This window comes from Hermetia illucens, chromosome 1 (genome assembly GCF_905115235.1).
Source record: "Hermetia illucens chromosome 1, iHerIll2.2.curated.20191125, whole genome shotgun sequence".
In the NCBI taxonomy this organism is placed as follows: Eukaryota; Metazoa; Arthropoda; class Insecta; order Diptera; family Stratiomyidae; genus Hermetia; species Hermetia illucens.
Window position 1 is genome coordinate 141,162,038 of NC_051849.1, and position 17,769 is coordinate 141,179,806.

The window sequence follows — 17,769 nt, forward strand, 5'->3', positions numbered from 1 at the left end:
GTTTTAGCGCTACACTTTCACCTGAGAAAATTTCGAATGAAGACTGAGTCGGTGTGCGGGTCAGTTACCGTTAAATGTATTCTTGGGAAGACTTGGAAAGAGGTAAAGCGCATTTCGTAGAACCGGGAACGATGGCGCGTACGCGTTGTGGGTGCGCTATGCTTCGTTTATGAAATATTGAGCGCCATATACGATTTATCTTACAGTACCATAAAGCATAATGTGGCCCCTTAAGAGCGCGAGAAGATAATCTATCAAACAAGGTAAATCAACTACTGGTTTTAGTTTAGTTTTTTCACAGTAACTTTTTCAAATGTTAATAAGTAAACTGCGGCAATTTTTGCGCAAATTGGTCTGAAGTTTGGAAGTATGTTCCCATCACAAAATTAAAGTGCAATCAATGGTTTTCTGCACTGGTCGTTTGTTAGTTAATAATTCTTTCAGCTTAAAGTACCGATTCTCTGAAAATCGGTTGAAACTCACGAAATAAATATATAGAGAATCACACTACACGGCGCGTGCCAACGCATGCTGTCAAACTCGTGCCGCACATGGCACATGCCTGCAGCTCTGCATCGCACTTTGCCGCCCGCAGTACTGCACTCCACGTCAAGTACTGGTAGTCATCGCCCGTTGTCTTAATTTTCGCCGAGAAAAGTCGTCCGGTGCCTCTACTTTTCCAACCCCCAGCAACCGACACCATCGGCAACTAGTGCGCTAACGCATCTTCTCTGCACGTAAGTAGAATTCCGCCCCGAACTCGCGTTATTATCGCAGTAATGCGAGATGACAGCATGCCTATTTTTTCTGCATTCCATAAATGCGACCGACAGTGCGGCTGACGGCAGTGCGACGAGAATACACAACTACAACGACGGCGGCAACAGTGGCGAATTAAAAAGTAGGACACCACACAAAACCATACACAAGCCGAAATTGATTGCATTCTTCGGAGAAAGGTAACCTCTTTTTAATTTTCCGTTTTGGCCTCTTGCTCGTCTGGGCGATTCTTTTCTTCGCAATGCATTGGATGGCTGGCGGTTCGAGTGCTCGAAATTGTAGCTTTCACCTTGAGAAGGGGGTTCGTGCGTGGGGGCTGGGTTTCGAGATGGCAATTGTGTGATCCATCTGATCAACAGCGCTTCATTTATTTACCTTTGAGATCTGGTCCACCAGATTACTTTGCAAAATCGTGAAAAGTTTTGTCCAAGCTGCAAGATCAACTTTGGGCATAGTTCGTTTCTCGTGCTTGGTCGTGCAGATCGCAATTCGTTACCGTCGCCACCCGAAAAATTACTAAATAATAGTTCGCGGTAACATTGAACTCGTTGACGTGAAAAGCCTGGTTGCACATACGTACATAGCTCGTTCGTGTGAATGAAGTCATAATTCATATTCTGCAGTCCGGAAACTTGAGTTGAGTGCAGGAGTTCTGAAAACCCGCATAGTTGAACCGAGAGTACTTTTGTGTGCAGATCCGTAATTGGACCAATTTCATAGTGTGATAGCTTTCATCTGGCGGAGTTAAGATGGTAAAAGGTAGGTACGGTCATCGAAACTGTGTAGTTGGTGCTATTCCACGGCAGCGCAGATCGTTAGAAAGTGAGACTCGCTGGAAAACTGAAAGTTATTTTCCCAACCCATATTGTCGTCAGTCGATTTCTCCGGTGAAAGAATGATCGACAGATTTTTAAAAGTGTAACGTTTTTTGTTTAGATCTGAACAGCAGACTACGGTGAATGGTATCGGCCTAAGGAGCAGAAAATGGAACGAGTGGAGCGGAGATTTCTATCTTTCCTATGTAAAGTGCTCCACTTATTTACGGAAATCTGATTTGTTTTCTTATTGATGTGTGATTGTGCGACAGACAGAATGTGATTGTAAAGTTCTAATTAGGCATTGCTTAGCGACTATTCATATTCTATATCTCCACTGCTGAAATCCACAATTGTTCGATTTTCAAGAGGCCTGCAGTGGACACAATTTTCCCCGTAATTTTTAAATTTATGTAAAATCTTCACTCTAAAGTAGCCTAAAACAACTCCCATGAATTTTGTTTGACATCAAAAGTGAGTTGGTTAGAGGAAATTTGTTTTTGCTCTTATAATTCAGTCTTATGTGAATTATCCTCCCCGCGTTACCTTTCCTTACAAATATAGAGGACAGGAGGAAAGGGGCTCAGAACACAGTGCAACAATAATGCTTAGTGTCTAGATTCTTCAAAAGGGGGAAATAATATCTCCTAAAGGTAAAGCGTTCAGAGTTAAACTCATAATATAAGGGTTGTAGGAGAATTCTGAACAGGTCTTAATCACTCCATCGTTATCGGTATATTTTAGGGTTTTGTTTGTCACAGGCACTTTTTTCAGAAACGGCTATACCGATTGACAAGAAATTTGGTGAGAAGGTGGGACCTGTGGACCCCCAGACAGTGATATCCTTCTATGTTGAGATTTAGGGGGAGTCCACATGCATGTAAAAGGGGGGTGTAAAAATTTTTTTTAACAAATATAGTCATGTGGGGTATCAAATGATAGGTCTTAGTTTTGGGATTTGTTAAAAAGGCGGGGAGTGGGAGGGATGGAAAGTGATGATTTCTTTAACGGACCCATTCTCAGAAACTACCCAACTGAAAAATCTGAAAAAAATCATGATGCTGCCTCTATATGGTGCCCAGGCCTCAAAATTCTCTCCATATCGATATCTGTTCAAATTAAGTTAATAGTATATTACCATATTTTTGGGAAAATTGAGTAAAGCCCCCCTTAAGTTTATCTCAGAGTTATAAAAGTTGGTAATAGTATAAAATATAATATGAAGCATATTATCTCCAAGTTTGATCAAAATCATACCATTAGTAACAAAGTTACAGTAGCTCAAAGTTGTCTTTACCTTGTAAATTTATAACCCAAAGTACTAAATCTGACATGCTAAATGCATATTCTTGATGGGCTACGTACAAATGGGATAGTTCTCACACACAAGAAGCAAACAAAACCTTTCATACCTGAAGCGCCCAGCTTGCGGTTCCCCGACTTGTTGAATGTTGGCAAAAGCATCAAAGTGATTGATGGTCGATTGCTCTGGTTTAATCTTCTACACAAGATCGTAAATACTTTGCCATTGGGTGCTTACTTGTCTAGAATTGGATAATTTCTGCGTAATTCTTAATTTTACCTCATTTATTCATTTGCCAAAGACCGGTAAGCCGTCGTAAGTGTCCGTGTTTCCATTCATCCCTCCTGATCAGGCTTGCGATGCAAGTCATTATTATAGATGAATAAAGTAAGTAATAAAGTCCACAAATTTCGATTTGTTTGCCAGACGGTTAACAGTGAATTTTTTCATCTTATTCAAATCTTTTTCTTCGAATCGAAGAGCATCATGAAGGCAAAATGGATCCCACTCATTTGGTTCTTACATATTTGAATTTAAAAAAAAACAATATGTGTCATTAAACTTTCCTCATGCAACTATAAAACTCAATTGCTGGATTCAAGGCCTTCCTTTGTATTTCCATCTCCTCAATGTACTTAGTGAGATTTCTCCAAGGGCGTCTGTAGTGGAGCACTTGAGAAATAATTCTGGAATGAAATTGTTGAGATCGAAATTCAAATTATTTTTTTGGTAGTAAGGTGGAATCGGATCCTGTTTTGAAGCAAGCTGAAACCCTATTACTTTCACCGTTTGACACATTACACTGGACTAGGGTCAAATAAACGATGGCTCAGGGATTCTCCACTTCACTGCCGGTCCCTTTTCGCCTTAAAAATGTAATGTGCCACCCAGCTCTATACTGACTGAAAATACTTCTCCAATTTTGTGCAGATAAGTGTAAAAATATCCGTGCCCCCTGAATACGTGGGCTAGTTAATAATCAATCTTATCGTGCCTTTGGCTGAGCCCATCTACCTCTCGATTCTCGCTCCCAAAGTCGCTGCAATTCTTTGAGAGTGTGGTCCCTTTCTTCATGGCTGACTTTTTGTTTCCTCGCCTTTTTTGAGTTGTAGATCGCAATAACTATTGCTATCACGAACATCGTCGAGCTTGAGATATATCTGTTTGCTGAGCAGCTCATACTTACTATGGTAGAGAAGAACAAACTGAAATCCGCTCATTAGTAAACAAGGCTTAATGGATACGAAACTTCCGACTTTGTCTTTTTTCCGCGACGTTCCAAGTCTACTCAAAGCTCATTTTCGAGTCTTACCTCAATGCTGACAAATTTCTCTGTCGCTCTGGATTCGACCGTGATCTCATGAACTTGGATAGGAAGGCCCAAGGGGATTTTTATCCTTCCTCAAGATGGCTATTTCAGTCATCCTTTGCTGACTCGCGGCATCTTCATTCTCAGTGTGTGATCAGTTCCATTTTGTGCATATTCGCTGGTAGGATATGCATCAAGATGCGTAGCTTTTCACTTATTGCATGTTTTTGAAGATTTGGCATCGATCCGAACCAAGAATCCTTTTTTGTGATGCCTTATTCTCACCAATCTCTCGATTATATGTCTAAAGGTTCAGCAATTTAAACGTGCGGTCAGAACCGTCTCTCTCAAAGCCCGACAGATGATCCACTCGATTTATTTTTATACTTTCCCACAATCGCGAGGATGACTGATATTATTCTCTGGAGTTGACAGATGTGATTTTTAACTTAAAATTTGTCACATATATTTAGCGTCGTGTGATCGTTCCCCCGAACTTTCTTTTGTCCCCGAAACAGCCCCCTCTTTATTTGAAGGCTGAACCATGGGTTTCAGGCTTTAAACAACTCCTTTCGTCCCCAGGATGCTAGCGGACTGCCACGCAGATTGTGTTCTTCCCTCGATCCAAGTTTGGTTAGTATATGATCGTTATAAATAGATGTCCGGATTTGCAATTCCCTGCCAAAGGAATGATATCTATCATCGCATCGAGGAAAGCCGGGCTGTTGGTAGGCTGCCAATGCGAGGCACACGCTTTGCGGAGGTTATAGAAATCATCGAAAAAGGTCAATCTCTTTACGACTTTCATTTATTAACACAAACTTATCAGTGCGTAACAGAAGTTCAGCTCGGGGGAATTGTGGCCCTTGATATGGGAAGTGGAGACTTGCAGGGCGGAGAACTGGAGGGTGTCTGTTCAGGGATCTTTTTCGGATAACAGTTGAATATTTTCTAAGAAAGGTATTCAAAATTTAGAGTTTCGTGACCCGCGAAATACAGAAAAACCGAAGAGCTCTCTAATCTTTGAAAGTTGGCCAGGGAATTTTTCAACGTCTGCTACAGGCATGAACCCTGGCGGCCATATAAGGACTGCTTGGAGCGGTGTAAGTCAGCCATCAAGACTGCCAGGAAGCGGGTCTATGAGAACATCCAAAGTATCAACGATTTTGCAAGACTAAGATTCTATGAGCCTATCTTTGAAAATCGGAAAGTGGTCCAGACGCACTTCCCGTCCAGCAAGGACTGTGAATAGATTCTCGCTTGAAGGCTATGCAGTCCCAGCTGTTGGGGAATGTCGAATCGGTAATCATCGAGGATACAGTCGGCTAGATTATAAACAGCTTCTTAGCATTTACAGCACTCGTGGAGGCGTGTGCGTGTGGTTTTTATTCCTCCAGTTTCGTGGGGCAGTACAGATACGCGCGGAGCAATCTGGGCGACACGACAAAGTCAGCTTCCTTGTTCTAGGTCATAGGAACATGAAGAATGAGCCGATCGACGGACTGGATACTTGCATTACTTGATAGTCGCTAATTTCAAATGGGGAATGTTCATTACCTGAGCCGATTCGAAGAAGATTTGGTTCTCCTATCGTTAAACTCGAGAGTTTTTGAGCCAGACGCCTCCAGGAGCACGGCTGTTTGCTCAGTGTGCTGGTTTATATTCTATACAATTCGAAGAGAGAGAGGAACCCTCACTCTTGGCAAATGCACTGAGGAAGGGAATAAGTTGCTCCCGAAATATATGCATTTACGTAATAAAAATGCATTTTAGTAGTAAAGCTCCTTTTTCCAATCCCGGATACCGTTATTATCGAACCAAGCACGTCGTTTTATTAAACTTACGGTGAGCCGCCGCCGACAGTCATCTAATTATTAATTAATTCGGACTTTTTTAAAAATAAGGCAGACTTTTAGATATAATAAATGATTTTTAAGAACAGTACCAATATCAGTAAAATGGCTACATTTTCCTGTATTTCTACTTATTATTCTACAGATACTCTTAACAATATGTCAACTATAGCTAAAGAGAATCTCGACGAACGGATCGAGCGAATAAAGAAACGTAACGAAGAAATAGAAAAAAAATATCGCGAAGCTGAAGAGGATCGACTTCGGGCACTGAAAGAGAATGCAATGGTCGAAACAAAACCGCCTAAGGATGATGATTGGCCTCGCACACATAAATACGATAAAATTGACTTTACGTATGATGTGAAACCAGAAAAACTAGAAGAACTCAATAATCAGAAACTAGAAGAGAAAAAACAAAAAAGGGACTATAAAAAGTTCCCAGAGGGAGAAGGCCCTCCCCCTGATCCAGCTTACAATTTCCTAGCTGATGCTGAACGGGATGGTCTGATAATTCAGAAACCGGAAAAGGGTAGCGGCAAGGATAAAGATTCAAAACAAAATAATAACAATAAAGGTAAGGATCAACAACAAAGACGGGGTGGGCCGAATGCTGGAAGCTTCCGTGGACGCGGTGGGAAAATGCATAGTCCTAAATATCAAAAACAGAACTCACAACCAGATTATGAACAATGGCGTAGTGAACGTGAGAAGATTGATGAAGCTCGAATCAATAGGCAGAAGGTGGGCGAGGGGAAATGGAGACGGGAGTGGGATAATGATAAATTGAATTCAGAGAACGAAGCACTTTTGCGGCCGGAACGCGCTACTATTGGTGATGCAATCATTAATGCAAAGAAAAGTCCCACCCATCATCATGCTAATGCAGTGGAGAAACGTGGAAACATTACTGTCTCCGTGTCACAAACTGGAGAAGTTAAAAGTGTAAAACGTAAGTATGTGCTGTTGTTTTGCCATGTTTTGTGCTAAACATCAATGCAAGTTGAATAAGTTGTAGTGGTTCACGAAATAGATCAAATGAAATTGGGTTTTCATTTTTTCATTAATTTGTTTTCCTTAAATTAGAATTAATTCAATTTAATTAGCTGTAATTCGCGGAAAATAAGTTTGGATTTTAGTTCTCTTATGAAGTGTTTTCCACCAGAGATTTAACCTTTTGCAGATTTTTTTTTTTGATTGTGTTCATGCTAGCTAATTTCATTCCTCCATCACATGTAATTGCATTTTCCTGGTTTTAATTTTGGCTTATTTCGCAGTTTCCGCTTGGGAGCTTTTTCCTACTGATATTCATTTCTATTTCGTCCATAAATTTCAAATTCTGAAGGACTATGTGTTCCGGATAAATGGAATTACTTTTATAGATAGGACTTGTCTAGTTTGAACCTGTGCATATTTTTGGCATTCCCCTTGCTCTTGAATTGACAGAGTCACCCCTTCCTGAGAAGCCGTCAGTTTTTTTTCCATCTGTAGTGCGGATTTTTTCCTTCGAGTGAACGATTTGTCGGTTTTGCTGCATAGATAAATTTTACTTCGTGGCAGCATATGCTTTAAATGAGATCACTTAAATAAAGAGAGCCGTTCGATAGAGAAGGTAGATGTAGGTAGAATATGAAACTGTCCAACATTTGATGCACTTTTCAATATTCGGTACTTGGAGATGGAGCAGTATGAAGACGCCACTGATGAGTGAAAATTGTATCAATAACAGAATATAGCTTTGACGGTATTTTGGTGCGTGGTTTATTCAAATGCATTGTTTACACAGTCGTGTCAATATAGTAAAAAGCCGGTGAAGCATGGATCTAAATTCCTCGCAGTGTTCCACTATGGATCATTGAGTGTTGATGTGGTTAGTGTCCGGAGACGTTCAGTTAGGCTGTTCAAAATGTCTATAACATAGCGGAAATGAAGGCACCTTGAATTGATCTAGGGTGCAGAAGTCTCCCTCCTTTTTAGCATATTGAAAAATCGTTGGATCATAAAATCATAGTTTGCTTTGAAGCTGATTGATCTCACAGTAACCATTCTGTTTGAATTATATGCTTCAGATGACAGTGCATAACTCTGTCGCCGCTATTGTTGCAGTTATAAATGTTCAACCCTGTATTCTGTAATATCCCTTTGTTCGTTCAAGAATTCCACGGTTTAAATGCTGTCTGAAATCAACCCTCGCTCTTGCAAGTTTTTGTGAATCTAAGCGTGGCTCCTAAAGACAAAGAGGGTACAAATTCTTTGTTGAAGAGGATCCCTACCAAAGTACATATCTCCGGTTTAAGTCTGAGCATTACACTCATTGGCTGCAAGTCTAGATGTATGATGTATGTATGCGTACATCAAAATTGACTTCATTATAGATATTTACATTTAGTGAACCTGTAATGATGGAAGCACTCAATGTTCCTATTGTATTTCTGCAAAGTCAAAGCAGTTTGATTTTACTACATTGCAAACATAGCCTTCTTTAATTTGTGACCTGTCAATTAATACATCCATGGATTTGTAGCCTGTAGGTCGTCGTTGGCTTTGAGGTTTCGAGAAACAATGGCAGTTGTTTTCTTGGCTGGTTTATCTGGAATTCGACTTCTGCGTAGAGCATTGCAACAGGTCGAATGGCGCTCTTATCTCCGCACTAACTACATACTAACCACAACCGAAAGGTTATGGTTAGAATAAGCGGAATCAAAGCGAAAGCGAGAAGCTAATCAGTTTTGTTTATCAAAATTTTAAGATATGTTCCTTCATGTATTATAGAATTATTTTAGCTACTATTTTTGCGATACCAATTAATGCAAACAACAGGCGTTTTTTTTCGAGATATTAACAACTGCCTCTTGTTTCTAGTCGCTGAAAAAGGGTCCAATGATTAGGTTTACAAGAAATATAGTTACACAAGCATATCTCTTGGGTCACTGTATAGCTTGTATCTTTTAATGAGTAGGGCGAAGAATGTATATTTGCAAGGATATTCTTCATATCTTCCGAGTTAAAACAATCAAGTAGAAATTGATTCCAGTCATTGAGAAAAGTCAAATTTTTTTTAGCGACCGTGAATTCATTTAAATAAACTGTTCCCGCAGAGCTGGTTCACATATATATTATTTTTATATATTGAGGAAAGCGAAACTCACGTAGTTAAATCCTACTAAAATCGCTTAACATTTGATCAATTTCGCGAGTCACCGCATATGGAAAGTAGTAAAAAAAGTTCGTGCCGGGAAATTCTCTGGACACTACTAATCATGGACTTTGCATGCATGCCTTTTCTTTGCGTTTTTAGAGTAAATATGTTATCTTAGTTTTCTATGTTCTTTAGTTATAGTTTTATAATTTTATAAATATCTTCGAAATTTAGTTACTTCAGCTCCGGTTATCGGAACGGGACGAGTTGGACCGCGGCAAGTTACTAAGCCACAATTCTCCATCCAAGCAGTCGAAAAAGATTTGTCAATCAATAAGGCACCACATTCTCCAAAACCACAACAGAAAAGTGCTCATCGTCAAAACGCAAACCCAAATTCCAACTTTCCACAACCCAATAAAAATATAACTCGTCGTGATACTGCACCTTCGGTTGTTAACGCCAACAGTACCGTGATCAATACTCAGCCCCCTAGCGCGGCAAAGAACACAAAACCAAACAAACCGAAGTCGTCTAAATTTTCAGCACCTTCTGCTGCAGTTACTGTTCCCAATGTAGCAGCAGTACCACATCCACTAGTTGCTGATTTACCTTCCGAAAGCGCAGGAGATTTGCTCGCCATTGACTTGTCACATAAACCAGAATTTGCTAAGAAAAGTGTTCAAGATCGCTTGATGCGCATTCGTCAAGTATCGCAAACTAATGATACTGCACCAGCTGCAGCAGATCAGCCGAACTCGCCAATCGCTGATAATGTAGCTTCAGTAGAGTCTGGCGAAGTACTGGCTTCACCGGTTTCTTCCGATAAGGTTAACGACTCAGACAAAACTGAAGAGTCCATGGCGCCAATAGATAAAGCGCCAAATAATGAAACTAATTCTGTCGGTCCGGAAAGAAAGGAGAATATCACTGAAAGCAATAAAAGTAGCTGTGATCTTATTACCGAATCTGAGAACGCAGCCGAAGCAGACAGCGGAGAGCAGAAGGTAAATTGTGATACAATTTCGAATGAGACTATTGTTTCAGTCTCGGCAGCCTCGGAGGCGATTGCCGCCAACTGATGATAAGGAATCGAATTAAGGAGTGATCATTGAAAAATTCCCGTATTGAAAACAGATTAGCACAGTTTTCTTTAGAAAATAATGTTTCACTCCTTCGACGTACTTTTATATTTTGTTTAAACTTGATATGAAACTGCAATTTAAGCTGAAATGCATTGCACCGCACTAGTAGTGTGGGATCTATTGTTACCCTGAGCATTTCGTATTTTTTCAACAGAGTTTCGAGAAAAATGTTAAACTCGGCTACGATGTGAAAAGAGCCGTGTCAACGGTTAATTAGTTTTTCTTTGAAGATAATTTTTGATCAATAAGAAGATAATTAGACCAGCGCTGCGGTGGTCCATATATTGTTTAACCTTGTTTTGTTTTCTTCTACCATGTTTGATAAATCTAAAAAAAACGGAAAAAGTAGAAATATATAAAAAAAAATTTTTATACTGGAATGGTATTTACCCAATATTTGAAAGTAGCTTAGTGATATTGAAGAACATTTTCTACTAGGAAATTATGCTATCTTTCTGTCACAGAACGTTTTTGATATTTCAAATGAGAATCTTTTTTAATCGTACATATAATATGTATTAAATTATTAATCAAATTAACTTATTATTTCGATCTTATTATGTTTATTATATTTATTTATTTATAATATAGAGAGTAACAACTTGCGATATGAAGTGAACTATTGTATTCAATGCAAACATGTGAAAAAATAATTAAAAACACGAATAATTTTATATTCTTGTTATCCATTCAACGTCTTGTCAATTTTATCGAGCTCACGAGATATAATCTCATCGGTAATTTTGTTCTGAAAAAGAAAAAAAAATAAAAAAAAATATAGCAAAACAGCTTTTTTTAATTTTTATATTATATAGAAGTTCTAGGTGGGCTGTAGCTGAAGGTACACCTGTATTATCAGCTATTCCCTATTATATGCTCACGCTGGGAATTTACTCTTTTTCTCAACAACTACTGACCTATGCTGACGATATCGAGATCATGGGAAGAACCGAGACGTACAAACTGCCTTCGTCGTCAATGAAGGTAAGACAAAGTATATGGTGGCAACGTCAGCACCGAAAACCATGAATAAAGATAGGAGAATACAACTTTGAGACCGTTGATAATTTCTCCTATCTAGGGTCGCAAATCACAACCGATAACAGCTACGATGATGAAATCCGCGCACGGTTGTTGTCAGCCAACAGAGCCTATTTCAGCTTACAAAAACTGTTCCGCTCGAAACGTCTCACCATAGGGTCAAAGCTCTTACTGTACAAGACTATGATCTTGCCAGTCCTCATGTATTCCTCGGAGACTTGGGTTCTTAGCAAGAAGAATTGCGAACTCTTGGCCACGTTCGAGAGAAGAATCCTCCGAAGAATTTTTGGCTCCCTACATGAGGATGGACGATTCCGTAGCCTACATAATGTCGAAATCTATGAGCGATACCATGACCGTCAGGTTGTGGATAAAATCCGGCTCAATAGGTTACGGTGGGCGGGTCACTTAATCCGTATGGAAGAGGATGATTCAGCCTGGAAAGTCTGTAAGGGCAATATCTATGGTAGAAAAAGAAGACGAGGCAGACCCTGCCTAAGATGGAGCGATGGCGTATGTCAGGACGCCAGACAGCTTTTTGGGAATTGGAATTGGTGGACCTCGGCGCAAAATCGGGATGTCTGGAGTTCCTTATTAAGGCAGGCCTAGACCGGATACCGGTTGCTGATGATGATTCCGTGCCATTAGTTCTTGTGAATTTACTGTGGATGTATAGATTAGTTTCGAGTACTGAGTCACTAGTTCAATTTATCTCATGGATCATACCCAAATTACATAAATAGGAATTGGACTTAAACTGGATGTTCTCGTATAAGATTAGATGCGAAAGCGCTAGATTTTACGGATGTTGAGGAGTTTCTGTCTAGGACAGGATGCTGAGGAGCATTTTACAAATGAAAACCACTTGGTGGTTAGATGCTAATGGCCGAGTTGATTGTGAGGTGCTAGCAGACAGGCCACTTCAAAACCTATGTATTTCGTTCCAATGAACCTATTGGTGGTAAAACACGTGCTATTAGGATCTATAGGTTATCTCTATCTATTAGGTAAAATAATGTATTTCAAGGAAAGATGTTAAAGGTTATATGCCCTTTTTTCACAACGTGCGTTAATTTCGCATCCTCTCGGTGACAGTTTGGATATTCTTCACTTCTTTCGTTATAATAAAAAGTAGAGCCTTGTGAAATACTCTTTTCCACCACTTGTTGCCCCATCTTTTGGAGTCCTTAAGACTTCTGTAAGACCTCATTTGATAGCAATTGTCACTATATTCTTGCAGGAGAGTTTCCCAGTTAGCTTTGGCATATTTCTTCTGTCTCTCATGTATGCTCCCATATAAGGAAATACGAAGGCCTTTAGTAGTCGTACTGTGCGAATAGTGTTGCTTCGGGTAGTCATAACTCGGATCCGATTAATCGATTTTTTTTGGCATCAATTGTATTTAGATATAGTGTCAAATATATGCGCAAAGAGATTTTTTGATATTCGGAGTCGTTCGAAAATTCAATGTTAAACAGGTAAAATGTCACATGCCAGATTTATGTCGATCGACGTAATAAAGCGCGTATTTATCAGTTCAAATGACGTTCGAATGAATCATAAACCGACAAGAATTGAAGCCAAGGCTATACATGTGTTTCTTCAAGAAACCTAAGGTTTATGGATTAAGTATAGCAGATTAATGGTCAGTTAATATTTTATGGTTAAAAACCGCATTCTACTTTTTTTACGTTTTCCTCGAAACTGCATGTTGAAAATCTGCTGCCACCATAGCCCAAAATCTATCCAACGAAATTCTTTGAAATTTTCACGACTTATTCAGAACATATTTCTACGGTCCACAAACTAGGATAATTGCGATGCATTCACTAGCTTTTTTTTATTCATTAAAGAAGCCTCGAAAAACACTAAAATTCACAAAAAAAAATTTAACACGGCACCAAAAATTTGCCTTTCAATGTTTTTTAATAATGCGAGTTTACGGAAAGTGGTTAAGTCTGCACGTTAAAATGCCGTTTACATTTTTTCTTTAATATGATCCCAGCGCCCTCTAGCGGAGCAGCAGAAAAACACCTTTTTGGAGATGGGTGTATAAGTTGCTCTGCGTTTCAATAACGAACGATGTTATCATGCTGGAAAAATTACTACGCATGCTTAAGATATTAATAAATATATGGTCAAAAATTCATGCTTGTACCTTTAACCAGTTCGTCACAAGAAATTTCTAAAAGAAGCGAAAAAAAACTACCTTCATACGGGATAACCCCCTTAAGAACCGTGGTGAACTGTTCTTTCTATCTCTTCAATTGTTCATCATCGTGGATGAGAAATCGAGTCTTTCACAAGACCGTCGAAAGATTTGCCACCACATGCAAGCTCTTTCGTGATGTGGTATGTACTTTTTAAGTCATTTCGTTCTGCGGTATTTTCTTTTTTCTCATGGCGTACACTAGGCTGAACTTCTCGGGATTTCACTCAATTCGAACGCGACACCAACCATCACTCACAGCGGGTAATGAAGCCTTTAATTCCTTCCTTTGATTTTACTTACTGAATGGATAAGTCTGCCTACATGAGCAACTTCGCGGAAATATTAGTCAAAAATGATCTGTTTAGAGTATGTGAACTGAGGATTATAGTTTAGTAACGACTGAACTTCATTCCCTACTTGCCTGTCGAGAATCTTTACAAGAGAATCTGACTGCTCTTTAAAAATGCTCGACAGATAAGTTGGGAATGAAGTCGGTATTCTAAATAGGTGTCGGGATGGCTCGAGTAGCTAGAGAGCTGCCATAGCGGAAGGTCGTGGTTCAAATCTCACTGGTGGCAGAGGGATTTCTCATCGTGACTGGATGTCGGATACAAGTCGACTTAGCTGTGAATGAGTACCTGAGTCAAATAAGGGTAATAATCTCGGGCGAGTGCAATGATGACCACATTGCCTCCTCCAGTATACTGTAGTGTCCCGTAACAATCTTGAATGAAGTGCTCTAACACACTTCAAAGCCATGATCCTATATGGATTGTTGCGCCAACGGTTATTATTATTATTCTAAATAGGTTAGGCATTTGAATTCTAGCTGCATATATTATTGCACAACTATATTTATTTCAAAGATACCTTTCTGGCGTTTTTTGAACAAATCCGATACTGCTCCGGTAGATTAGATCGAAAGTAGATAATTGCCAGCTGTGCCCAAGGGAACCAGTCGTAGGGATTCATCTTATGGGCTTGTTTGAAATAATTTAAAGCATTTCCAAAGCAGCGGAACTGCAAGATGACATCGTTAAAATTTAGAAGGTAATCATAATTCATGTACGAAACCTTGAGCGATGAGTTTCCCATTTCAATTAAGCAAGCGTAGGTACCCGCTTTTTTACTACATTTCTTCAAATAATATCGCCCAATCTTTGTTTTCCCCGCGTTCAAAAAGAATTTGGCCAGTTTCAAATTCATGAGATTGCATCTTGGTGTGTAAACTTTATTCTCGAGAAAACTTGCTGGTAGGACGTCCATTACAGTCGTAACACTATGATTGTTTAGGTTAAGGTAGCAATGCGCCCTTAACCGTTTTATTTTCTTTAGTTCGCAGGTGCAGATTGGATTCAATGGCTTTAAATCTTGCAATGCTTCAATGTAACTTCCACGGGCATAATTGATGAGTGCTTTATGAGTAAGGTATTTATAACTATCGGGACATAACTCATTCACAGAATATGCGAGGGCGAGTTCCGCGAATCCAATGCAGCCCCAAGTGATGAAATTCGACATTGCTCTAACAAATCGGTTGGAACTAGGATCAACTGGCCAAAAAATACATTCCATCTTGTGAAGATGACCAATGTAGGGGAGAGTGAATGCATTATCCATTCCTTGCTTAACTATTTCAAAGTTGCGACTTTCACTGTCGTTAACGTGCAATAGATATAATACCATCCATGCTTCAAAGAACTTTGGGCAGCATTTTGTTACAAATTGTAGATTAGACTCACATTCCTTTCTTTCTCTTTTCGCGTAGTTTACATAAGCTTGTATGATATAGCTGTCGTACGTAGAGGGCTCTTTATCGACCGCATCTAAGGCACAGACCATAGCTTTGGCAGTATCGCCGATCTGAAGATTGAATACTGCATAATCGAGTAAACATTTAGCAGATGATGAAGTATCTCTTAAGTTCTGAAAGTAAAACATAACTGAAAAGAATGTAGACCTTCAATAAGGTTTATTATACCATGATATAAAAATCTTTCGCTGACTGATATCCAAGCTCTCGACATTCTTCTGCACACTGAATACGAAACTTGATCAATTCGTCTACTTCGCTGCTTTCTTGATCGTTTAAGACATCATAAGTTTTATTAATTAAGAAAACGTATGACTTTCGAAGTAGGGCCTGAAAGTTGAAATGATGCGATGTCATCTATAGTAATAACAAGTCGGAATAGCGGAAGCTGGTGCTTCGGGTATGAAGGTTTTGCGTTAATCTTTTGTGAGAGACTTTCTATGCACTAGTTCCCCCACCTACAATATTGCCAAATGGTTACTACAGGAAGTCAACGCTATCACTATCGTAGCAAATATGCCGAAAAAACAGCTTCCAAATGATCGAGAAGCTGAAAGATGCTAAAATTAGGCAACATGAAATCCTAGTTCTGTTTGATGTGAAAGCACTTTTCCCGAGTGTAACCGGGAATGGATTTATAAGATCACATGCCCGGAATGCACCAGTTTATATATAGGCCAGACTAAGCAATTGGTACAAATATATAAGATTCGAGGAACATACCAAAGAAGCGGAACTACCAACAAAAAATAAACTACGGTATTTCTAGTCTGCAGTCGCAAAAGACATAGTAGGCGGCCATAACATTTTCTGGGACAACGTGGATATTATACAAAAAATACATAAAATCCCCAAGCTAGACGCCGGAAAAAGTCTGGAAATATTTAAACTGAGTAATGCCAGGTTGTTGAACATCGATATGGGCAACTGTTCATCTAGCTTATTCCAACTAAGTGCAGTAAGTAATTAAGAGGGTATTACAATTCCAGAAATTTTTAATTAACTACTAGTTTTCAGGTTAATTGGTTTAATATGCTACGGTATATAAGGCTATAGAGTTAAGTGAAATAAATTATTACAAAACCAGCACTGAAGGACACATGTTGTGCCCGAAATACGTGTCTGCGATCCTTAAGTAAAATCTATAGTTAAACTGGAAACTTTTCCTTTTAATAGTTTTACTTAAAAAGAACTATAGGAAACAAAGGAACTACTTTTATCATATAAAGCTTGTTTCTACGCACAAATTTCCATTCGTATATGGCTAAAAACCGAAAATATTATTTCATATTTTTTTCAAACTACAAGATATACGTACACATTATAGACCTAGATGTGAGACTCACCCTATACAAACAAACATTGCCTATTACCGGTTACTATACTTATATATGCACGTACATAAATTAATTTGTGTATTGATTTGGATGTTTCTTCTCTCGCTAATTTTGGTCCATTCCTCCATAATAACGCCTTTAGCTTTCCTTTCAACGTAATGTTATGATTGCGAATTTAACGCTCCTGTAAATCCCACAAATGTTCTATGGGGTTAAGGTCTGATGATTGAGGGGGTGTATACAATTGATGTTTGGTGTTATAAAGTAGCCACAACTTCACATTGTGCGCCGTGTGCTTAGGATCATTATCTTGCTGGAACCAAAAATCTTGCCCTAGGTTCAGCTGTTGTGCACTTTGTTCAAAATTTAGTTTCAAAATATTGAAATAACCACACTGGTCCATTGTGGATTCTATAAATATCAATTCCCAACCCCTGTAGCTGACATACACCCCCAAGCCATAACACCACCTCATGCTTAACCGTTGCTAGAATGTTTCCTTATTAAGCGCTGTTCCCATCTTCCGGGAAATTAACTTCTTTTTTACTTCAAAGATTTAGAACTTGCTTTCTTCGGAAAAAAGGACCCGTTCCCAGAATTTTGGAGCCATTTTTATGTATTATTCTTTCGGTTTATGTCGGATTTGTAGAAGGATTCCCTTACATCTTCGTTAATTTTCGAAGCCATAATTCTTGAATTTTCTTTCACTGATGACAAAATTAACCGCTTGGTCAACTTAGATGGACGGCTTGTTCGTGGTTTGGTTGAAAGTTTTTAAAACTGAATGGAAGAGTGGCTTCTATCAATAATCTTTGAGATTTCACGTAAAGATTTTCCTTCAGTGCGTAATTTTAGGATCAATCCTCGCTCATCAGCATCAATATCTTTTGTCTCACGATTTTTAATTCGAAACAAACTATCACTGAGTCAAATCAATTCAATTCAAACCATGAAGTGCACGAATAGTTATTTTGACAAGTGTATGTACATATACAGTCCGTATATTGAATACCGCTTGGTTT

The 17,769-nt window shown here is 39.0% G+C and overlaps 2 protein-coding genes across 4 annotated transcripts in view; one reads left to right on the forward strand and one right to left on the reverse strand.

Annotated features, from left to right (window-relative positions):
• Positions 1-578: 578 nt before the first annotated feature.
• Positions 579-11,031, forward strand: LOC119647309 (coiled-coil domain-containing protein 9B-like). Of its 2 annotated transcripts, XM_038048226.1 has the most exons (4): positions 579-737; positions 834-959; positions 6,206-7,012; positions 9,434-11,031. In XM_038048226.1, exons 3-4 carry the CDS (start codon positions 6,220-6,222, stop codon positions 10,279-10,281), a joined length of 1,641 nt encoding a protein of 546 aa, XP_037904154.1. In that variant the 5' UTR covers positions 579-737; positions 834-959; positions 6,206-6,219; the 3' UTR covers positions 10,282-11,031. The 2 variants fall into 2 exon arrangements, with proteins under 2 accessions (XP_037904154.1, XP_037904153.1); XM_038048225.1 differs by lacking the exons at positions 579-737; positions 834-959 and adding an exon at positions 1,103-1,539.
• The window catches only part of LOC119647307, a 34,808-nt gene continuing 27,997 nt past the window's right edge, over positions 10,959-17,769 (reverse strand). Inside the window, exons 2-5 of one of the 2 annotated variants that reach the window (XM_038048222.1) lie at positions 15,579-15,740; positions 14,672-15,523; positions 14,468-14,617; positions 10,959-11,092 (exon numbers count right to left, since the gene is read on the reverse strand). In XM_038048222.1, the coding sequence (XP_037904150.1) occupies positions 11,027-11,092; positions 14,468-14,617; positions 14,672-15,523; positions 15,579-15,740 (1,230 nt within the window). In that variant the 3' untranslated portion in view covers positions 10,959-11,026. Of the gene's footprint in view, positions 11,093-14,467; positions 14,618-14,671; positions 15,524-15,578; positions 15,741-17,769 lie in introns of those variants that run through there. The other variant, XM_038048224.1, reaches the window with a different exon arrangement.